Source organism: Petaurus breviceps, unplaced genomic scaffold, assembly GCF_028583685.1.
Source record: "Petaurus breviceps papuanus isolate PSGF00001 unplaced genomic scaffold, PetGlider_PUasm1.0 90692, whole genome shotgun sequence".
NCBI classification, from domain to species: Eukaryota; Metazoa; Chordata; class Mammalia; order Diprotodontia; family Petauridae; genus Petaurus; species Petaurus breviceps.
Window position 1 is genome coordinate 1,536,719 of NW_027187313.1, and position 18,838 is coordinate 1,555,556.

Genomic DNA, 18,838 nt, shown 5'->3' on the forward strand with positions numbered 1-18,838 from the left:
CAATGAAGAAACTGTCCTCCTGAGTGTCAGTTTCAACCACTACCACACTTATAGTGCAAAGGGGCCATTCATTCTTATCCAGTGTAATCTATCTAAATATTTGGCTCTAAGTCAATAAAAAAAATCAGAGGACAGGAAATCAGGTAAGACATGATTTTCCTAAAAATCTCTAGGGAAAGAAATTCCCCACTCTCAAGTAGTTTGTATGCATAATACTTTTTCCTGACTTCATTTAATTCTCATACCATCCCCATGAACCACATGGTGATATCTCCATGTTAGTGTTGTGAGGACTGAGCTCCGCCACTTGCCTAAAGGAATATGATTTAGTTAATGGTAAAATTGGTACTAAGACATAGGGATCCTGACCTTTGACCTAGGACTTTTTCTACTAGTCTTCCTCTGATCATAAATTAAAATATTTCTCCTTTGCCCTTGTCAGAATAGAAAATAGCTCACCACCATTTTCTTCAAACCATTGCTCTTATAGGTAAGTACAATTATGTTTCCTCATTAGCTCTACAGGCCCTAAGCCTACTGAGCAGGTCCCCATCAGGAAAGCAACCAAGAGGAGCTGAACCAGGAAACTTCCTCCACCTCCATGAACAAGTTCAGGCTTGGGAGTTTTCAGGACTAAGAGACTTCCTACAATAAAGAGAGAGAGCTTGTCATGGAGCATAGGGAGCCCTTCTAGAAGGTAGGAAGACCTGTGTTCACATTCTGTCTCTGACTGGCTGTCTGAGTGATCCTTGGCAAGTTACTTAATCTCTTAGGCCTCTGGGGAACTCTGAGACTATAAGCTACAGAAAAGGTACTGATCTACTTTGGTGAGACTCATGATTCATTACTCTCTAGTAATGAAATCCTATGTCTAATTTTTGTTCCTATTCCTCTCCTGCATCACATCAAAAGCTCGGTGCATCACAAACATTCTCTGTGTGTCTGCTTTTCATGCAAACACAAAAAGTTCTTTAGATAAAAAGCAAAAAACCCCTCCAGAGTTTATTTGTTAACATTTTACCCATACAGAGGCTAACTATATCCCACCCCTTTGTTTAGGATACTTGAAAACAGGTCCCAAGCTTTTAGCAAGAATCAGCAGGCATTCAAGTGATCTGTAATGGGATCAGAATGACATTGTAGAAGATGTAATCCTTATATTTGATGAAGTGCTAAAGTAATATTCTGGCATCTAACCTTTTATATCCTCTTACCTGCCGTGTCTTCTATAGGCCTTATAGACGGGTCTTAGAGACTTTCCTAAAGTCCATTAATTGCACTTGATAATGGAAGTGGATGAGAATGCACACAATCCCTAACTACCTACAGGTAAGGAAGAAAGGCTTCCTTTAACTTTCACCCAAAGACTCTCTCTGTATGACTGCCCAATCAATTCCAGCTAGAGCAGGATTCCTATTCCCTTCACATTTGTGCACATAGTTCTAAATCTATTAGAATCTGGGTTTCTGTTCATTTTAAACTCACTTCCTGTCAATTCTATGAGACAGAAGTCATTTTTTGCTACCTTCAGTTTCTTTACACACATTACCAAAGTCAGTGCTCTCTATTCAAAAGATTCAATCAACCTGGTGAACTGAATGGTTGACTTAGTAGGGGGCTGAGGGTGGGAAGAGTCGCCAAATTATCACCATTAAGTTAGACTCTAAATCAGGAAATCTTTTCCTGTTGGCGGCTTTCTCCCAGGGACTCAAGGTTGTCTCCTTCAAAGCTTGTCCAAGAGTACAAAGTCCGAAAGAAGACAAGTCAGTGGGGGAAAGGTGCTGATTTGGGCAGACAGGTGATGGCTTTGGGAGAAGAGCACATTGAATAAGGTCAGTGACCCAAATATTACAAAAGCAAACTTTTATCTGAAAAATCTCACAACCTGACCTCTGTGCCATGATGAAATTTATACAAATCAAAGACCAGTGGGTGAGTACAAGTGATTTCCCAACAGATATTCATCCAACCAAATAAAACGAGGAGTAAGAAAGACTGAGCTGTCTTACCAGTCTAGAAAAGAGGACACAAAAGGTGAGGGCTGTCCAGAACAATGCTTGCCAGTCACTTGTTGCAATTTTTACTAATTTGTGAAGTTTTGGGGGACAAATGGCCTTATTACTTAAAAACTTAAATGTGATCCCTCCTTCTCCTCCCAACCTGGGTTCTCTCCTGCCCACCTCTTGGGAATGAACTCCTTGAAGACAGGGATCATTTATAAATGCTTATTGACTGATTGACCCTTAAAGAGAGTCACAACACTTTGGATTAAAAAAAACCAACTAAATTCTCTTTGGCTTTCCACATCCTAAGTATAATTTGATTTGAGAAACACAGATCAAAAAGTCTCCAATTTCTTATTCTGATGTGGTGCTTGCTGTGGGTGTGTGAAGGAGAATAGGGATCAGGGGTGAAAGGAGAAGAGAGAAGGAAAGAATAAAAAGAAAGGAGAAGGAGCAGTCATCATTTTTAGTGAAGATGGAGAGTAAATGTGGGCCTCGAGCTATTGTGAAGGAAGAAAATACCAAGAGGAGAGAAATGCATGCAATAAGTGAATGGATAAATAAAAGTAATATGTAGTCTAAGTCTAATCTGTAGTTAAGACTAAATTAAGTCAGTCAATCAAGAGGTCATGGCAGAAGATTTTTGAGGAGTCATTTAATGAGGCCAATTCATCTCCTGAGTCCACTTTTTCAATGAAGAGATACACACCAAAGTGCATCCACTTCAAACTTTTCCACCTAGAGAGGAGTTACTTCTGTCCAGAATTTGATCAGAAGGTCCTGTGGAAAGGCAATCCTCTAAATTCCCTGGAATTCTTAGCTCCTCCCCAGTTGATACTATCCTTTTAACATTCAAGTGTGACATGGAAAAGTCATTTAGTGGACAAAGAAATGTTGCCAAATGGCCTCACCTTGCTATACCTCAATCTAACTTTCCTTAAAATGAGGATGTTTTTCCTTGACCCCTGCGTGGAAGAGGAAGCATCCTTGCAGACTTACCTAGTATGTGTATTCAAATAATTTTAGAAAGCAAGCCAGCTATAATTATTCTTTAAATCTAAGGAGATTACTTAGTCTTCCTTAGTAATATAGTTTAGGGTTTCACCTTCTCACAGTTTGGGGCAGTTCTTTTCTGGTATCTAATTCAAAAGTTCTACCTGCCAGTCATCATTTTAAATTCATTCCCTTCTTGTCTTCCCTGTCCACACTGGAAACAGAACACTTACACACATTTCTCAGATAAACATCCCTTTGCCTACTCAAAAGCTGGAGTTATGTCGTCCTTTCTCATCCATTAATCTTCAGTATAGTAATTACTCCATAAATCAGCCGATATTTACTTATTGAGTACCATGTGTCCAAGACTTTTACACATAGTGGGAGAAATAAGACATCCTTATGACTGAGTCTTTTGTAGTCTAGTTTCAGGGGGGGAAAAGCAACCCATGACACAACTGGAAAACAGCTTGAGGGAAGATAGAGTCAAGGGCTACATGTGTTGGTGATACAGCCCCATACCACACATGACAAACTCTGTTCCATCAGAAAAGCTCTCAGCCTGACCCTATGTTAATGCCCAGGAAGCAGGGTTGAGGGAGCAGGAGTTCCTGGCTTATACTTTGGCCCCTCCGTTTTCTTGCTCCCCTGTTCTCACCTGAGGAAAAGGAAAATGGCTCTCCGATAATCGACCTCCCTGATGGTGTCATAGTGATCCAGCAATGGCTTCAGAGTCTCCAGCAGCCCTGGGGGTAGTTTCTCAGCCTCATCAAAGATGAACAGGGCTTGGCCACAGTGCTTCACTGTGTCACTTACCTGTTCCATCAGCTTTTCCTGCACAGAGATAAATGGGAAAGTAGGGTGAGTCATTAAAGCAGCTAGGTAGGCATTGGGTTGGATATTAAGTGCTTGGCCTGGATTCAGAAAGACCTGAGTTCAGATTCTTCCTGGGAAAGTCATTTAACATCTCTCTGTTCCATTTTCCTTAAACTATAAAATGGGAATAAGGACAGTACCTACATCCTGGGGTTGCTGTGAGAATAAAAAAGATTTGTAAAGGGTTTTGCAAACGTTAAAGCACTATATAAGTACTAGCCATTATCATGAGTACTGAGAAGTTTGAGAGGATGGAAGCATCTTTTCTCCAAGAACATCTATTGCTGTTGGGAGTGAGCTGAGGGGCAGGAACCTCTTAGATGGTCCCCAGAATAAATGTTCCAGCTGAGAATATTCCAGAAACTATAAGGAGATGAAGGTAGTGTATAGTTATGCTAAGCTATGTGAGGTGAACTCTTACCAATTACTAATGTTAATAGATTACTAGAGGCAGCTAGGTGGAATAATCGTGCAGGACTTAAGAATCAGAAAGACCTGGGGTGAATCCTCCCTCAGAAACTTATTAGTTATGGGATCCTGGGCAAGTCACTTAACCTCTGTACACCTCAGCTTATTCTCATCTGTAAAATGAAGTTAATAACAGAACCTACCTCAGGTGGTTTTTGTGAAGATAAATGATGTAACAAATGTTTTTTACTTAGCAAACCTTTAAGTGCTACAGAAATGCTAGCTACTATTGTGGTGTTCTACAAAATACTGGATGACTCCACTGAAACCCTTCTCCAAGGACCCCTGGTGGTGCAGAGGTTCCTAAGGACTCTGTCATCAAGTCTGCATACTGTCAGCTCCTAACAAGCTAGAACAGTTTCAACTATGGTAGTGGTAACGGACTATATGTCTACTCTCTGAGGACACAACTCATGGCCGGCTTGGCCACAGGGTAATGAATTCTTCAGTCACAGCAACTCTCCAAGGAAGACTATCTATTAAGCCCTGGAGGGGGTTTGATCTGTGATGGCGGAAGAAATGCCCACACTGAAAAAATCACCCTTATTTTATGGACAAATCTTTCTTCAGCTCCAAAAAGAAGCCCTTTCCGAAGCACAGTGGTGAGCAGAGTATTGAGAGCACCTGGAAATCTTCACCTTACCTGAAATTATTTCAGGTTTCAGGTTCAGGTGTGTAAGGAGTTACACACTACAGAGTTCTGTCCCCTCTAACCACCATACACAGAGCATGCCCTTCTATTCACACACCACCACCAGCCTGTGTACTCATGGGTGTATACAAACACGTCAACTCCAGACCTCAGCCCTTTAGTCTTAGACAAGAGAAAACTTGGGGCGGTGGTAGTGATGTTCTCTCACTGTCCTTGAATATTTCAAGGGTTGTCATGTGGAAAAAAAAGTTTATTTTTCTTACATATGCTTGCAGAGGTGAGAATGAGGACCAGTGGGTGGCAGCTACAAGGAGGTGGATTTTGGGGATAGTAGGAAGAAGTTTTTAATAGTTAGAGCTACTCTAGGATGGAAATTGAGTATTATCCTTTGATCCTAAATGTGTGATTATGAATGATCTACTTCTCTCTGAGCCTCAATTTCCTCATATTTAAATTGGGATAATTTTTACAGTGCCTGACTTCAGGGTTATTGTGGATAAAGCACTGCCCACATTTAGATTGTGTTTATTAACATTATTAGCATGAAACAATTTAAATGTATTTTATCCTATTAGATGATGAGCTTCATGAGGGCAGGGACCATGTACTTACACAGTACTTACAAAATGCTTCCCTAATGCTCAGCACAGTGCTTAACAGTGCTTAATAAAAATTTATAGAATGTTGTCAAAAGCCCTAGGCCAAAATACAAAGTTCATATGCTTGCCTGTTTGATCCTATGATGAATTGGAAGAAACTTGGATGCAATCTGGCATCACGTAATTGATCAAGGAAGCCTTTAGTTTCTGCATGATGAGGCACAATTTTGAGGTGAGGGTATTGATAGCACCTAGGCAGCATCCCCATTCACCTACGCAGACTTTGCTGTACAAGCTTAGACTGTAACTAGCAGGTTTCAATAGTAATCCATTTCCTCTTGGAATGGGTGGTGGGAGGAGGGTTTTATTCCTAAGGCAGAAACTATCCACCACTGAATGCACATTTACAACGGGACTCTTAGAAAGTTGTCCAGGGTGCTGAGGGGTTCAGTGACTTACCTGCCCACAGTCCCACAGCTAATAATATTAGAGGCAGGATTTAGATGTGTATCTTCCTGACATCAAGGCTGACCTTCTAGCCCAAGATTTCTTAATCCTTTTTTGTGTTATGGGCCCCTTTGGCAGTTTGGTGAAACCTATAGACCCTTTTTCAGAATGATGTTTTGTTGTCTTTGTTCATAATTGAAGGAAATGCTAAATTTTTAGTGAAAATAAAGATGGGATTTTTCCCCACTCAAGTTCAGGGACCCCCTGAAATCTATCCACAGATGCCCAGATCCATGGACTCCATGTTAAGAAATCTGTCTCTAGCTACTACACCATTGTGCCTCTCCCCAACCTCATTTTTTTGTTAACATGAGCTTCCCAATAAATTGCCTTAATAATTTCAAAGGAAAAAAACTCTAAAAATTAAAACTGAAAACCAAAGGAGGAAAACTCCCCTACAATGTCAGGGAAGGCAACAGGGCCCTAGATTTAGAGATGCAAGAGACTTCTGAAGTCTCACACTCTTCACTTTACAAATGAAGATCAGAGGCTCCAGAAAGTCAATTTGACCAATAACACCCAGGTAGAAAATGGCAGAACTGTAATTTAAACTCAGGCCTGGCAACTCCAAATCCAGTTTTCTTTCTTCATATATCCTATTCTGATTTCACTTTCTTCCAACTTTGACTCAACCTTGACCCAATGCTCCATTATCTCTCAGTAATTCTCACCCAAGAATTTCTGGTCCCCCTGATCTGTCCATCTTCATCTCTAGGTTACCTCCACAATATGAACCACTTTTGGTTTCATTTGATTACCATGCATGATTCCATCCCTCCATGGATCCAGATCAATACCTTGGTAAACAGGTCTTCCTGGCCCGAAAACTACCCTCATTGGGTTGCCAACAGTCTCACATTAAAGCTCTCTAAACTTTACCCAGCTGGTCTTGGATGACAAACAGACATTTGTGGAAAATGCCAAGTTTTTTTCTAGCTTGATGAGACTTGGCAGACCTTATGCTCTGGGTCATCTCCATGGCCTGATGAGAACCCCCAGTAACACTTTAGAGGAAGCTTGTTGAAATATTCTACTGGAGATCTTGTCAGAATTCATCGTTTATGTTTTGAAAATAATCAGTTATGCATTCCTCTGATTTTGTGAATTAACCTCAGAGTTTCTGATAACAGTTTCATTGGCGACCTGATTTTGGTACTTTGAAATAAGGAAAGGAACTGGATCTATGATTTTATCAGTATCGGTCAGTCAATAAGTATTTTTTATATGCCTACTATGTGCCCAGGGCCATTCTTTATCATATTGATGAAGAAACTCTCTCTACCAATGCATTTTGGTATTTTCTCTGCAACTTAGTCTTAGTCTTGCCTAGTACAGCAAGTGGTTAAATTAGTTTCCTGGGGTTGCATGGCCAATAGCACAAGACTTGAACCTAGGTCTTTCTGGATCTCAGGCTAGCTTCCTCTCCATTACACCACACCACCCTGGGTACTTCACTTATCAGAAAATGTCCGTCCAATTCTCATGCTCCATGAGTCTATGTCTTACCATTCATTTCTATGGAGGATTATTGATGACATGTGGCAAATCATTTCATCTCTCTAGCCTTTTGTTTCTTCCTCTGTTAAGATAAGGGTTGGGTCAGCTGACCCTTAAGGTCTCTCCCAGCTCTAAATCCCAGGATCTTATGTTTGGCAACATCACAACGTCAGAACTTAAATGGTGATTCCACTGCATTCTCCACCTGGATTCAGAGGAACTGAGCTGTCTTCTCCCTAGCCTACACGATACTCTCCCTGCTGTCTCAGAAGTACCCCAGCCCCCATAGTGGCATTTAAACAGAGAGAAGCTGTGCAGAGATGCTGATTTCTTTTAAAGGTTAACCCCCCCCCTTGTTCTTAATGAAATTCGGAAATTCATTCTCCCACTGCCTCCCTCTGACATTTTCAGTCTCCTCTAAGAGCCTGTCCTTAGAGTGTCTTCTGCAGCATCCTTCAGTCTAGGAGACTCCTGACTAGGTTCATGGGTAGGACTCCCCCATACCCGTGGCCTCTTGACTGAGGATGTTCTCCACAGACTCTCCAGGGCTTCTCCTCACCTTGTATGTGTCCACATATTTCAGATGAGGGAAGTGAAGCATGGAGATGAACACCTGAACACACTCACTCTCCAGCCCATCTCGGTATAGGTGATCTGCCAGCATCCGAGCCACAAAGTTCTTGCCTGTACCAGACCAGCCATGGAATGACAGGACTAGAGGCTTCTCTGGCTGGGGCACTGAAAGGAAGCCCTTTATTGATTTCAGAACCACTTCCTTGGCCACGTGCTGACCATGTAGTCGGGTGCTTAGGTCTATCTCCAGGCCTAAGAGGAGAGGGAAAAGTCACACAGGTATACACACACACACACACAGATGCACAAATACATACACACACACACCCATCAGTCATTACACAGTAATATAACTAGGTTCAGGGCCCAAAGTAATACAACTATATTGAAGGATAATCTAATTCCAGTCTTCCATTTTTTATATGGGAGTGCTAGGGATCAGTCATTCTTTGTCACACCAGAGTATAAACCTAGAGATGAGTGGGCCTAAATTGCAGCAAAAGGGACAGCAAACTTTCCCAATCCCCCTAATTCTAGTACTTTACTTCTGTCAATCATCTCCCACTTATCTTGCATGTAACTTATTTGCACATCATTTTTTGCATGTTGCCTCTCCCATCACACTTGGAGCTCCTTGAGAGCAAGGACCATTTTTTTCTTTGCCCTTCTTTGTATCCCAGAGCTTAACATAATGCTTGATACATAGGTGCTGAATAAATGTTCATTGACTAATTAACAAATGAATTAAATAAACATGTTAAGGCTCCACTATGTGAAAGGCCCTGTGAGAGTCTCTGGGGATAGAAATATGAACAATGACACAGCCTCTGCTCTCCTCTGTAAGAAGGGGGTTGGGTCAGCTAACCTATAAGGGCTCTTCCAGCGCTAAAGCCCAGAATCTTATGTTGTTTGGCAACATCACAAAGTCAGGGCTTAAATGGTGATCCCATTGCATTGTCCAGCTGGATTCAGAGGAACTGAGATGTCCTCTCCCTAGCCCTCGTCTACACATGATTCCCTCCCTGCCCTCTCAGAAGTACCACAGCCCCCATACTTGTGCAGAGCTTACTAGGGAGACATAAAGGACAGCATAGTTTACTATGGTTGAAAAGGCCTTGGATTTGGAATCAGAGGGTTTAAGTTCAAATCTTAGCCCTATTACTTGCTGGATATGTGCCTTTGGGCAAGAAATTTAATCTCTCTGATCCTCAGCCTCCTAATTTTTTAAATGAAGGTGTTGGATTGGGTGATCTTTATATTTTTCTTGCTCAAAATTATGCTGATGGAGTCTCAGAATTGGATGGGGCTTACTAGGTCAGTTACTCCAACTCCTGCCTGAAGCTTGGATACCTTCTGCCTGGAACTGAAGGATGCTATAAAATCTCCTTCCTTCAAGATCTTAGAGAATTACTGAAATGTTTCATTTGTGGGACCTTAGATGGAGAAGGATTCTCAAAGTTACTCCTAGATCTTATATTTTGTAGGATAGGGACCAATAACCATGCAGTGGTGAGGAGCTGTTTTTTGTATTCCCAAAGACTTCTACATGACTTTGGGCAAGTCCCTTCACATCTCCCAAACTCCCTATCTGTGATATGGAAATAATACTACCTTCACAATCTACCTATCATAGAGTATCACTCTTCCTTTAAGATGTAGCTCAGGCACTGTCTTCTACATGAAACCTTTTCTTGATCCCCCCAATTGCTAGTGCCCTCCCTCCAAGACTACCTTGTATTCAGCTATATGTATTTATTAACTTTATATTTGTGCTGTATATTTCTATATCTACTTCTAATCTCCCTTATTTGAAGGTAAGCTCCTTATGAGTTAAGGTTGTTTCATTCTTTATATTTGTAACCCTCTATGCCCAGCATAGTGCCTGGTAAAAAGTGTGTGCTAAATAAATGCTTGTTGATTAACTGATTGATTCACCTACTGAATTTCTGCTTATTCTATAAAGCTCAATTCCATTGGCTCCTTCTTTATGGAGACTTTCACGACTGCCCTGGCCAGTAAGAACCTTCCTTCTCGGACTTGAAACAGTTTTACATCTCTCTAAAACCATCATGTGTGTTGTGGTTATATCTCTGTTCATCGCATGCCCAGAAGAGGTAGCAAGTTTCATGAGGGCAAGGTCAGAATCTAAACTACATCAGCACATCAGCACAGGACAATGCCTACAGTATGCATGTGCAAAGGTTTGTGGGTTTGGACTTCATTCTTACTTTTCTTATAGAGAAATATTCTGCAATTAGCATTGTTTGCAGTGAAGTAGAGCATAGTCACACATAGTTTCTGGGGCCCTTCACCGAACATTAGGAGAAATGCTGTTTCTGAATATTTAACAAATCATGACTTCGGGGGCTCTCATGCCCTTGCTGGAGGCTCACAGAGAACGCCTGGGTTCAGACTGCTCTCAGCTGTGCTCCACACCAATCTACTCCTGACAGCAGTGGATGGCCTGGGAGAAACGACCCCCCTGTCTCCCTATGCTTCCCTGCCTCTGGGGTGACCCACACATAATCAGGCTGCTCAGTCAGCTCAGGCTAGAAAACAGCACTGAATGACAATATGCAGGGAGATCTGACCACGATTTAAGCTGCTTCCATCACATTCCATCCTCTGTCTCGATTTTGGCACAGGCTTTGCCCCATCCCACAAGGGCGCTCTCATCTTAGAGCAGTCTATGTCTTAGACTCTCTGGCTTCCTGAAGTTCTTCTGAAAGAGTTATACTGCTTACATGATGCCTACTCCTGACACCCCCAGCAGCTAGGCCTTATATTTTTTTCCTATCGTATTTTCTTTGTGTCTATTTTGTTTCATTTGATACTTACACAAAAGAATATAAGCTCCCTGGCAGGCAGGGACTGTTTCATTCTTATCTTTATAACCCTGGTGCCTAGCATAGTTACTGATACAAGTAGCTGCCTAATAAGTTCTTGTTAATAGATTGATTGCCTCCCCTCACTCCCGGATCCCAGGGCTTCCTCCTAAGGAAAGAAGCATTTATTAAGCACCTCCTTATGCCAGGCATTGTATTAAACACTCTGCAAATATTATCTCATTTGTGGAAATGGGGGCTGAAGCCTAGGTTCCCTTCCTAGCTGATCCTGGATCCTTAGTCAAACAGCTTCACCTCTGACAAGTTACTTGACCCTCCTCCAAGCCTTAATTTCCTAATGTATAAAATGAAGCTGACAGCATGCCTATCAGCCATGGGACCTTAGTTAAGGCCCTTTTCCTCTTTGGGCCTCCGTTTCTTTATCTGTAAAGTTGGGGAGATTGGGTGATGCAGTTTCTAAGGTCCTAAGGTAGATGATTCTGTTCCAAAGCTCAAACCAAAAAGTACTTTTAAAGCTGTAAAATGCCATATGAATGTGAGCTGTTGTGGTGAACTGTCTTTACCTGTGATGTTATTGATTATTCTGCAGTCCTCCCTGTCACAGCACTCCTTGAAGTGGCAGTACAAGTTAGAAAGAATATCCATGTATTGCTGGCCCAGTAGGGGAAGGGTCCACCCTAGAGAGGGAATAGGAAGAAAGAAGAACAGGTGAGAACAGCCACGCTGGAGCCTGGAGCAAGCAAGGAAGTCTTTGTTCTTCGGCTTCTTTTGTGAGAATTGTTCTATCTCTTGGCACCACCCTATGGCTATCCTTAGCTATCCACCCTATGGCTAGCCAGGAGAGTACCAGGGGCTTTGGGAAAGGGGCTTTCTGAAAGCTGGGCTTCATAGAAGGAAGTTCAGGTCATATGATTAACAGGAAGAAGGGACCTTGTAAATCATCTGGTCCATTTGCCTCACTGTGCAGATAAAGAAACAGAACCACAGATGGTACCAATGAAAAACCACATCTTTTCCTCCCCTGAACTCCCATCCTGCTGCCCTTCTGTTCTTATTGGGTGCTTACAGGCCCAGCTCCCACCAAAATTCACTTCATCATCCCTTTTCCCCTGTTCTTTCTGGTTCTGGAACTATAAACAAATCAATAACCGTCACTCCTGGAAAGGGTGTCAATCAATCAACAGTGGATCTATTCATCATAACTTTCCAAGGCCACTGTCTCCCTCAGTTGGAATGTAAGCTCCTTGAGGACAAGGACTACTTTGCATTTTTATTTGTATCCTCAGACCTCCAAAGAGGTATTTAGCACTTAATAAAAGCTTAAAACACATTTGTTTGTTTCCGTTTATTAAATGAGTTGTGCAAGGCTGTACATACATGTTGGGCAACTTTGGGATTCAAAGCCAGCTCTGACTTCAAACCATGTTCTTGTCCCTTTACCATACTGCCTGTATTATTCTCCTTTCCTCTGGAGGCCTCTTGTCTTACTCAGAATAGTGAGGCTAACTCTGTTCTGAGGAAGAGCCCAGAGGGTCCAGCAGGGCAGCTGCCCAGTCATCTACCCAGGTGTAATGTTAATGGAATATGAAGATCTTCCCATTAACAGACCTATATGACCACATGTGTCCCCTTTTCCCTTGGAACAGGAGCTGTGTTCACAGGTATTTCAGTTATGGATGTCTTGCTGCCTTCACAGCTATGACACATCCTGAGACACATAGAATTCCCTGGTGGAGGAACTTGCCTAAGGAGGAACTTGCTTAGAGAGAAGCTTGCTTACAGGGAGTCTTGCTTGGAGAAAGGTTTTCACACCTTTTGGACTAAGCTAATTAGGCAGAGTCACAAGGGTTGTGATGCCTTCTTGCTCTGAGCCTATTAGTTGAAAACAATATATACTGGGAGACTGGTATTTTGCTTTGGGAGCTTGCTCATGAGAAGGACCTTTTGATTTCCTGGACTGGACTCTGAGTAGCCATTTGTTAAGAGCCCCCTGATGACTCAGAGGTTTGTGCTTTCCCCAGTCTGTGTGTAGGTGGTTGCATTACTTTGGTCAGACAGTTGGAGCCCTGTCTGTTGAATCTCTGTGCTAATTTCTCTGCTTGTATTTTCTACTTACCCGTAATTAAAGTAAGATCGTTGACCCCTTTAAGGGGTTAGCAAAGCAGATCAAAGAACCTGTGCTAGAAGGCCATCCTGGGTGTGCTAGGGTGCTTGCTACTATACCAGGGAGATAAAGGTCACCAGCCCAGAGAACCACAAGCCACTTATTCCTTTCCCCAATTACTTGGCGCTTCAAATTCCCCAGGGAACAGAAAGTTGGATTTCACATCCTTGGCATTCTGCTAATGGTTGGTGGTTGGGAACTTCCCATCTGGATCTATCGAGCTACAACCCCAAACACCCAGCTAGCATCCCTGGTCTCCTCCTTTACTTCCATGTTTTACCCCCTCAGAATTCCCTGCACACACAGTGAACATGTCAGAGAAGGGACTGATTGGCATCAGAGTTTAGATGTTAATGGCAGAGGCACAATGTAGAACCACCCCAGATGGAAATAAACATTGTTTTTCTATGTTAAATCCCATTATAACAAAATCCTAGGACCTGCGCCAGACCCTTTGTTATACTGAAATTTGGTTGTATTCAATACGATTTGAAATAAATGGGTATTTGCTGAAGCTTTTTGGTTGGACAGAGGATTTCTCCAGTGTTTGTTGTCATAGGATTTGGTTTGAGTTTTGGAAACAGAATCATCTTAGGATCTTAGAAATCGCATCCTCCAACCTCCTCAGCTTTACAGAAAAAAGAAAGGGAGGCCCAAAGAGGAAACAAGGGATAACATGGCTTGTTAGTGACAGAGCTAGGACTAAGACTCTCATCTCCCAGTTCCCAGCCCAAAGCTTCCCCTTATGCCCCTTTGTTGTTGCTGTTGTTTAGTCATTTTCAGCTGTATCCAAGTCTTTGTTACCCCTTTGGGGCTTTTCTTGGCAAAGATACTTAGAGTAGTTTCCCATTTCCTTCTCCAGCTCTTTTACAAATGAGGAAACTTAATCAGACAGGGTTAGGTGACTTGCCTAGGGTCACACAGCTAGTAAGTGTCTGAGGCCAGATTTGAACTCAGGTGTTCCTGACTCCAAGCATGGCACTCTATAAACTGCACCACTTAGCTGTTCTGTTATACATACCCCTGTATTCCTCCTAAATCATGGGCTCCATGAGAGTCAAGGGAATAGGAGAGAGTGAGTATGTGACTGAATATGGCCCTCATCCCAAGAGGAGTTTCACAAACCTCTACCAGGGTGTCCCAGGCCTCTCTATCTGAATGTTTCTTCTTAGGGATAGCTCCTTCACTTAATCCTAGGGTTCAGGGCAGCCCAGAAAGTAAAGGAATGTGCTTTGTCAGTACTTGTGGTAGACAAGGGGGGGAACTTGTCAAGGACACAGAGACACAGATATTGGGTTGGAAGGGGAAGGAAGGTATCCCTGATGCTCAGCACCAGCCACCATGTATGAGGCTGGCCTCACCATACAGAGTCCATCCTTTGGGGCTGTGCTCCTGAGAGGGAGAAAAAAAAAGAGACCGTGTTGACACTCAACATGGCACAGCTGAGTAACTGAATAGACTATGGACGGATCCATGGAAACCAAGAAAGGAGGAAGGGTACTGCTCAGCTGGTCCTCTCTGATAATCCTTCTGGAGCCCCAGATCACAGGGAACTGGGGCAGCTGGGACACAGATTCAGTCAAGTTCTTCACATCCCAGCCCTTCCTCCAAGTCTTGGCTCTCAAGCGCCAAGGAGATTATGTGGGACCTGGTAGGATGGGATAGAGTGAAGGTCTTTGACGTCAAATGAGACCTGGATTAGGGAGCCTCTGACATTTCCCAGCCAAGTTTCGTCATGGGCAAGTCACTCAAACAGATCAGACAAGGTAAGTTCACTTCCAGATGGCATAAATTTGTAAGCCTCAGTTTCCTCCTTTATAAACTGGGGGTGATAGAGAGTGTTATTAAGGAATAAAATAATGTACATAAAGCTCTTTGCAAACCTCACAACTCTGTGAGGTCGTGCAGTAGAGAAGGGAAGAAGCATGGGCTCTAATCTAGAGCCCAAGGGACCCGTGTCCAAATCCCACCATTAAAGCTTACTAGTCATATGACTTTGGAGGAGTCACTTGATTGCCCCTAAGCCTCAGGGTCCTCATCTATAAAATGTGAAGGGTTGGACTAGATGGCTTCTGAGGGATTTTCCAGCTCTAGATCAGCCCTCCTATGTAGACGTTAAGTTATACTTATTAATCAGGAGGTACCTTGGGCTGGGGAGGAGGGGTGAAGGGGCTGCTGTGTCTTACCCATTGACTTGGAGGCAGCTCCCTTTTCCTCATCACAGTCCTGGGACCACACTTTGCAGGAGAGGTAAGTCCAGTACTTTTTGGAGACAGCTGTCACAGCCTTCACACGGTCCTTTAGGCCCTTCCCCACCTTTTTGACCATGGGGGCCCCCTGTCTGTTCCACCAGGTCTCTCCCCCATCCTCCCCAGCTGCCTCAGGAAGCAGCAGCAATAAAAGGCAGAGAAACACAGCAGGCCTGCGGGACAACATCGCCTGGTGGCCTGGAGAATCCGGATGTCCCAAGTGTCTTCTGGGACTGCCTGATGAAGTGAGCATCAGGGCACCCGGGCTCTGTTGGGTCTTTTCCGGGCGGGCTCTCTCAAATGCCTTGGCTGGTGGGTTGGGCGGATCTCTCACTTCCCGTCAGCCTGGGATTGGTGTTGCCAGGGCAACAGATTCTTTGCCAGCTGTCAGGGCGGGAGTGTCGGGGCTCTTGCTGACTCCTCCACGCTAAGGGCTGGCTCACTGGGGCAAGACTGGCAGTTGGCGTCAGCTACGGCAGCGTGTCATCTTCCTCATTCCCCACCCCTTCTAGCTGAAGCCAAAGCAAGGGCAGCCCAAGGGAATTCTGGGAGCAACTACAGCCCCTGCTGGGCTGGCCCTGGAGGAACAGAGGAGGTCCCAGGGCAGGCCGTCCATAAGATAGGAACTTGGTGGGGGAGGGAGGGACTTTCACTTTGGTCTCAGTTATCAGGAAACAGCGTATTTGGGGAAGGTGTCGTGGGTGGAGAAGGACTTGCAGCCAGACTCTGAAACTGTCCCTGTCAATCACTTAGACAGGCAGCAGCAGCTTCAAGCCAAGGTCACGTAAGTTCCTGCAAGTTCCGGCTGGGGACACTTCTGCCACTCAGGTGTATTAAATATGCAGACCTTCGGGAAAGGCCCTTGGCAATCAGCTAGCCTGAGGCCCCAAAGGGAAGTGAGGGCCCAGCCCAGGTCCCCCGACACAGCTACAGTCTCCAGGGAGCCTCATTTTCAATGCTCTGAACACTTGCTGCCACTCCAGGCCCCACGATGCAAGGGGGGAGAAAACTAAGAGTGAACAGATCCGAGTTCCGGTCCAGGCTCAAAAGGGGACTGGCAGAGGGGCCTTGGGCTGGTGGCTTTCCCTCTCACAGTCTCACAAGTAAAATGCAGACTTACCTGGTCTGTCTGTTGAAGGAAGCAATTTGTCAGTGCAAAAGGGTTGTCCAAATGACAGCTAATGTTGTGTAACCTAATGTCCCCAGAGGTCCCCAAAGGCCTCCGGGGAATTGGGGGAGTGGGTCTATATACAAAGGAAATTTTGTTTACAGGAAAAGTCTCATCCACAGGCTGCAGAGGAATCCTAGATACCCCAAATCCTACTAGGGGTATTCTCCAGTGAAGAAGGCTTTACTTTTGGGGATTCCGCTAGCTCTGGAGGCCACAGGCATCATAGCATTGTTCCCTTCAACGCAACATACATGTATTAAGTTCTTACTGATGAGGGTTCTGGGAACCCCCTCTTGAACTTGATTAAATTGTCCCATTTGATGAGGCATTTGCATGAGGCCATAAGTCTTACATTGTGGCTGGGCCCAGACCTCTGTTACTAGCCTAGCCCTCCAATGTCCATCTGCTTCCCACCCTTGAGCCTATCTTTTGTCTCAGTTCTTACTTAGCCTGTAGTCATTGAATGGGGTGTTACCTCAGACTAACTGAGATGAAGGAAATAACCTTGATTTAGAAGATGCCAAGGTCATCCACTGCATCCTGGGCCATCACCAGTCATCCTGACTTCTTTTGCCACTGGACTTCAATGACTTTGGAAGAGAGAGGGAGGCTGCTGACTTTGCACAACCCTGCCTCACTCAAATCCATTTCAAGTAAAAGTGAAGACATCACCCATCATCCACTATTTTACCCCAGTGTCGTAATGTCATTGTTCTTCTTTAAATATGAACAACATGTTGCTAGCACTATGACCCTGACGGAGTTATTTAACTTCTCTTAGGCTTATGTCCTCAGTGTCCTCATCTGTAAAAAGAGGATAATAATAGCTCATAATTATGAGTTATTGTGAGGGTCAAATGAGATATTCGTAAAATACTTTGAAAGCTTTAAAGCATTATACAAATGTTATTATTGTTGTTATTATTACTACTAGTGTTGTTTACTGGCCAGTGCTATTGTGTCAGAGAAAGAAAAAACAATTTGAAATATCTGATATGTGGGAAAAGATAAAGAATGCCAAAAGCCCCCAGTACAGTAGAGGCTTATTGAACAGGAGTAAGGACCCAGCTGTGGTTAGGCAACATAAATTTATAGTAGGTGAATCCACTGGATTTCGTGACTTTTTCTAACTGTTTATTTAGCAGCCTGAGAGCTGATGTGGAGGAACTGGATGATGGACTTTGCCCAGAGTCCAGGCTTAACAGGTCAAGTATGACTATAGGTCAGGGGTCAAGTTAGAGATTCCAGAATGTTGGCTAGTGAAACATTAAACCGGCTGACTATGGGGCCGAGGCTGGGTATGGAAGCAAGGAAATTTGAGGGGTCAGTGAGCCAGAGGTGACAGATGGTGAACAAGCTTAGTTAAATGAGAAATAGAATAGGAGAGGAGCCGGGTTGGGAGGCTAGAGTTAAAGGTGATGAGGTTTAAGGTATATTAGCTGCAGGGGAGAGGGAAGGGAGGAGGTCATTGGAGCAGAGGAGGTTTAGGAAAAAGAACTATTGGGATCACCAGCTCTTGATAAATTGGGAGAGAGACCTAGAGGTGAGCATAACTGCCACTACCATTCTCCTAAGTCAGCCTGGGGGAGAGGAAGAAGGAAAACAAAGTCTGTTGTTTAATTTCTAATACAGTTACAATTTTATTCAGTGCACTTTTTAAGTAATTCGACAATCAGCCTTGACTAGGTTATAGAGATGATGGTCTAGAACAGGGGTCAGCAAACTACAGCCTGAGAGCCAGTCCCCCAAGCTAAGAATTTTTAAAGTCATGTTTAAGTTCCTCGAAACAAATTTTATTCTACATTAAAATGTCTGAAAAAACATAAAAAAATAAAACCACCCACCCTTCTTAGGTGAACAGTTGAAAAACAGCCCCGATTTGGCCCTTAACCTATAGTTTGTTGATCCCTGGTCTAGAAAATCAGGTCAATATCAGGGATGTCAGGGAATTAGGTATAGGTAATCTGACTTCTCCTAGGCAGGACCTTTTAACTTTCTGCCAGTGGACCTTCAAGGATAGATTTCAGAGCGTCCATAAGCTTGGATAGGAAAAAAAAAAATCATATCGTCACTTTCACTAACCTTTGGTTTCCTTTGTAATCCTGCCTATTTAATTTGGTGCATTTAAAAAACATCATTCTGATAAGGGGTTTCATCACAGGTTAAAAAACTTCAGTATTAGTCCACTGTAGCCTGGATTATTTCCAAACGTGAGCAAAGCATCTTAGTGGCACATA

At 43.5% G+C, this 18,838-nt stretch overlaps 1 protein-coding gene across 2 annotated transcripts in view; it reads right to left on the reverse strand.

The window, feature by feature from the left end:
* Window positions 1-18,264, reverse strand: part of TOR3A (torsin family 3 member A) — a 41,249-nt gene extending 22,985 nt beyond the window's left edge. The window contains exons 1-4 of one of the 2 annotated variants that reach the window (XM_069065475.1): window positions 15,368-18,264; window positions 11,581-11,694; window positions 8,158-8,423; window positions 3,658-3,833 (exon numbers count right to left, since the gene is read on the reverse strand). In XM_069065475.1, the coding sequence (XP_068921576.1) occupies window positions 3,658-3,833; window positions 8,158-8,423; window positions 11,581-11,694; window positions 15,368-15,683 (872 nt within the window). In that variant the 5' untranslated portion in view covers window positions 15,684-18,264. The remainder of the gene's footprint in view (window positions 1-3,657; window positions 3,834-8,157; window positions 8,424-11,580; window positions 11,695-15,367) is intronic. The other variant, XM_069065474.1, reaches the window with a different exon arrangement.
* Between the last annotated feature and the right edge of the window lie 574 nt (window positions 18,265-18,838).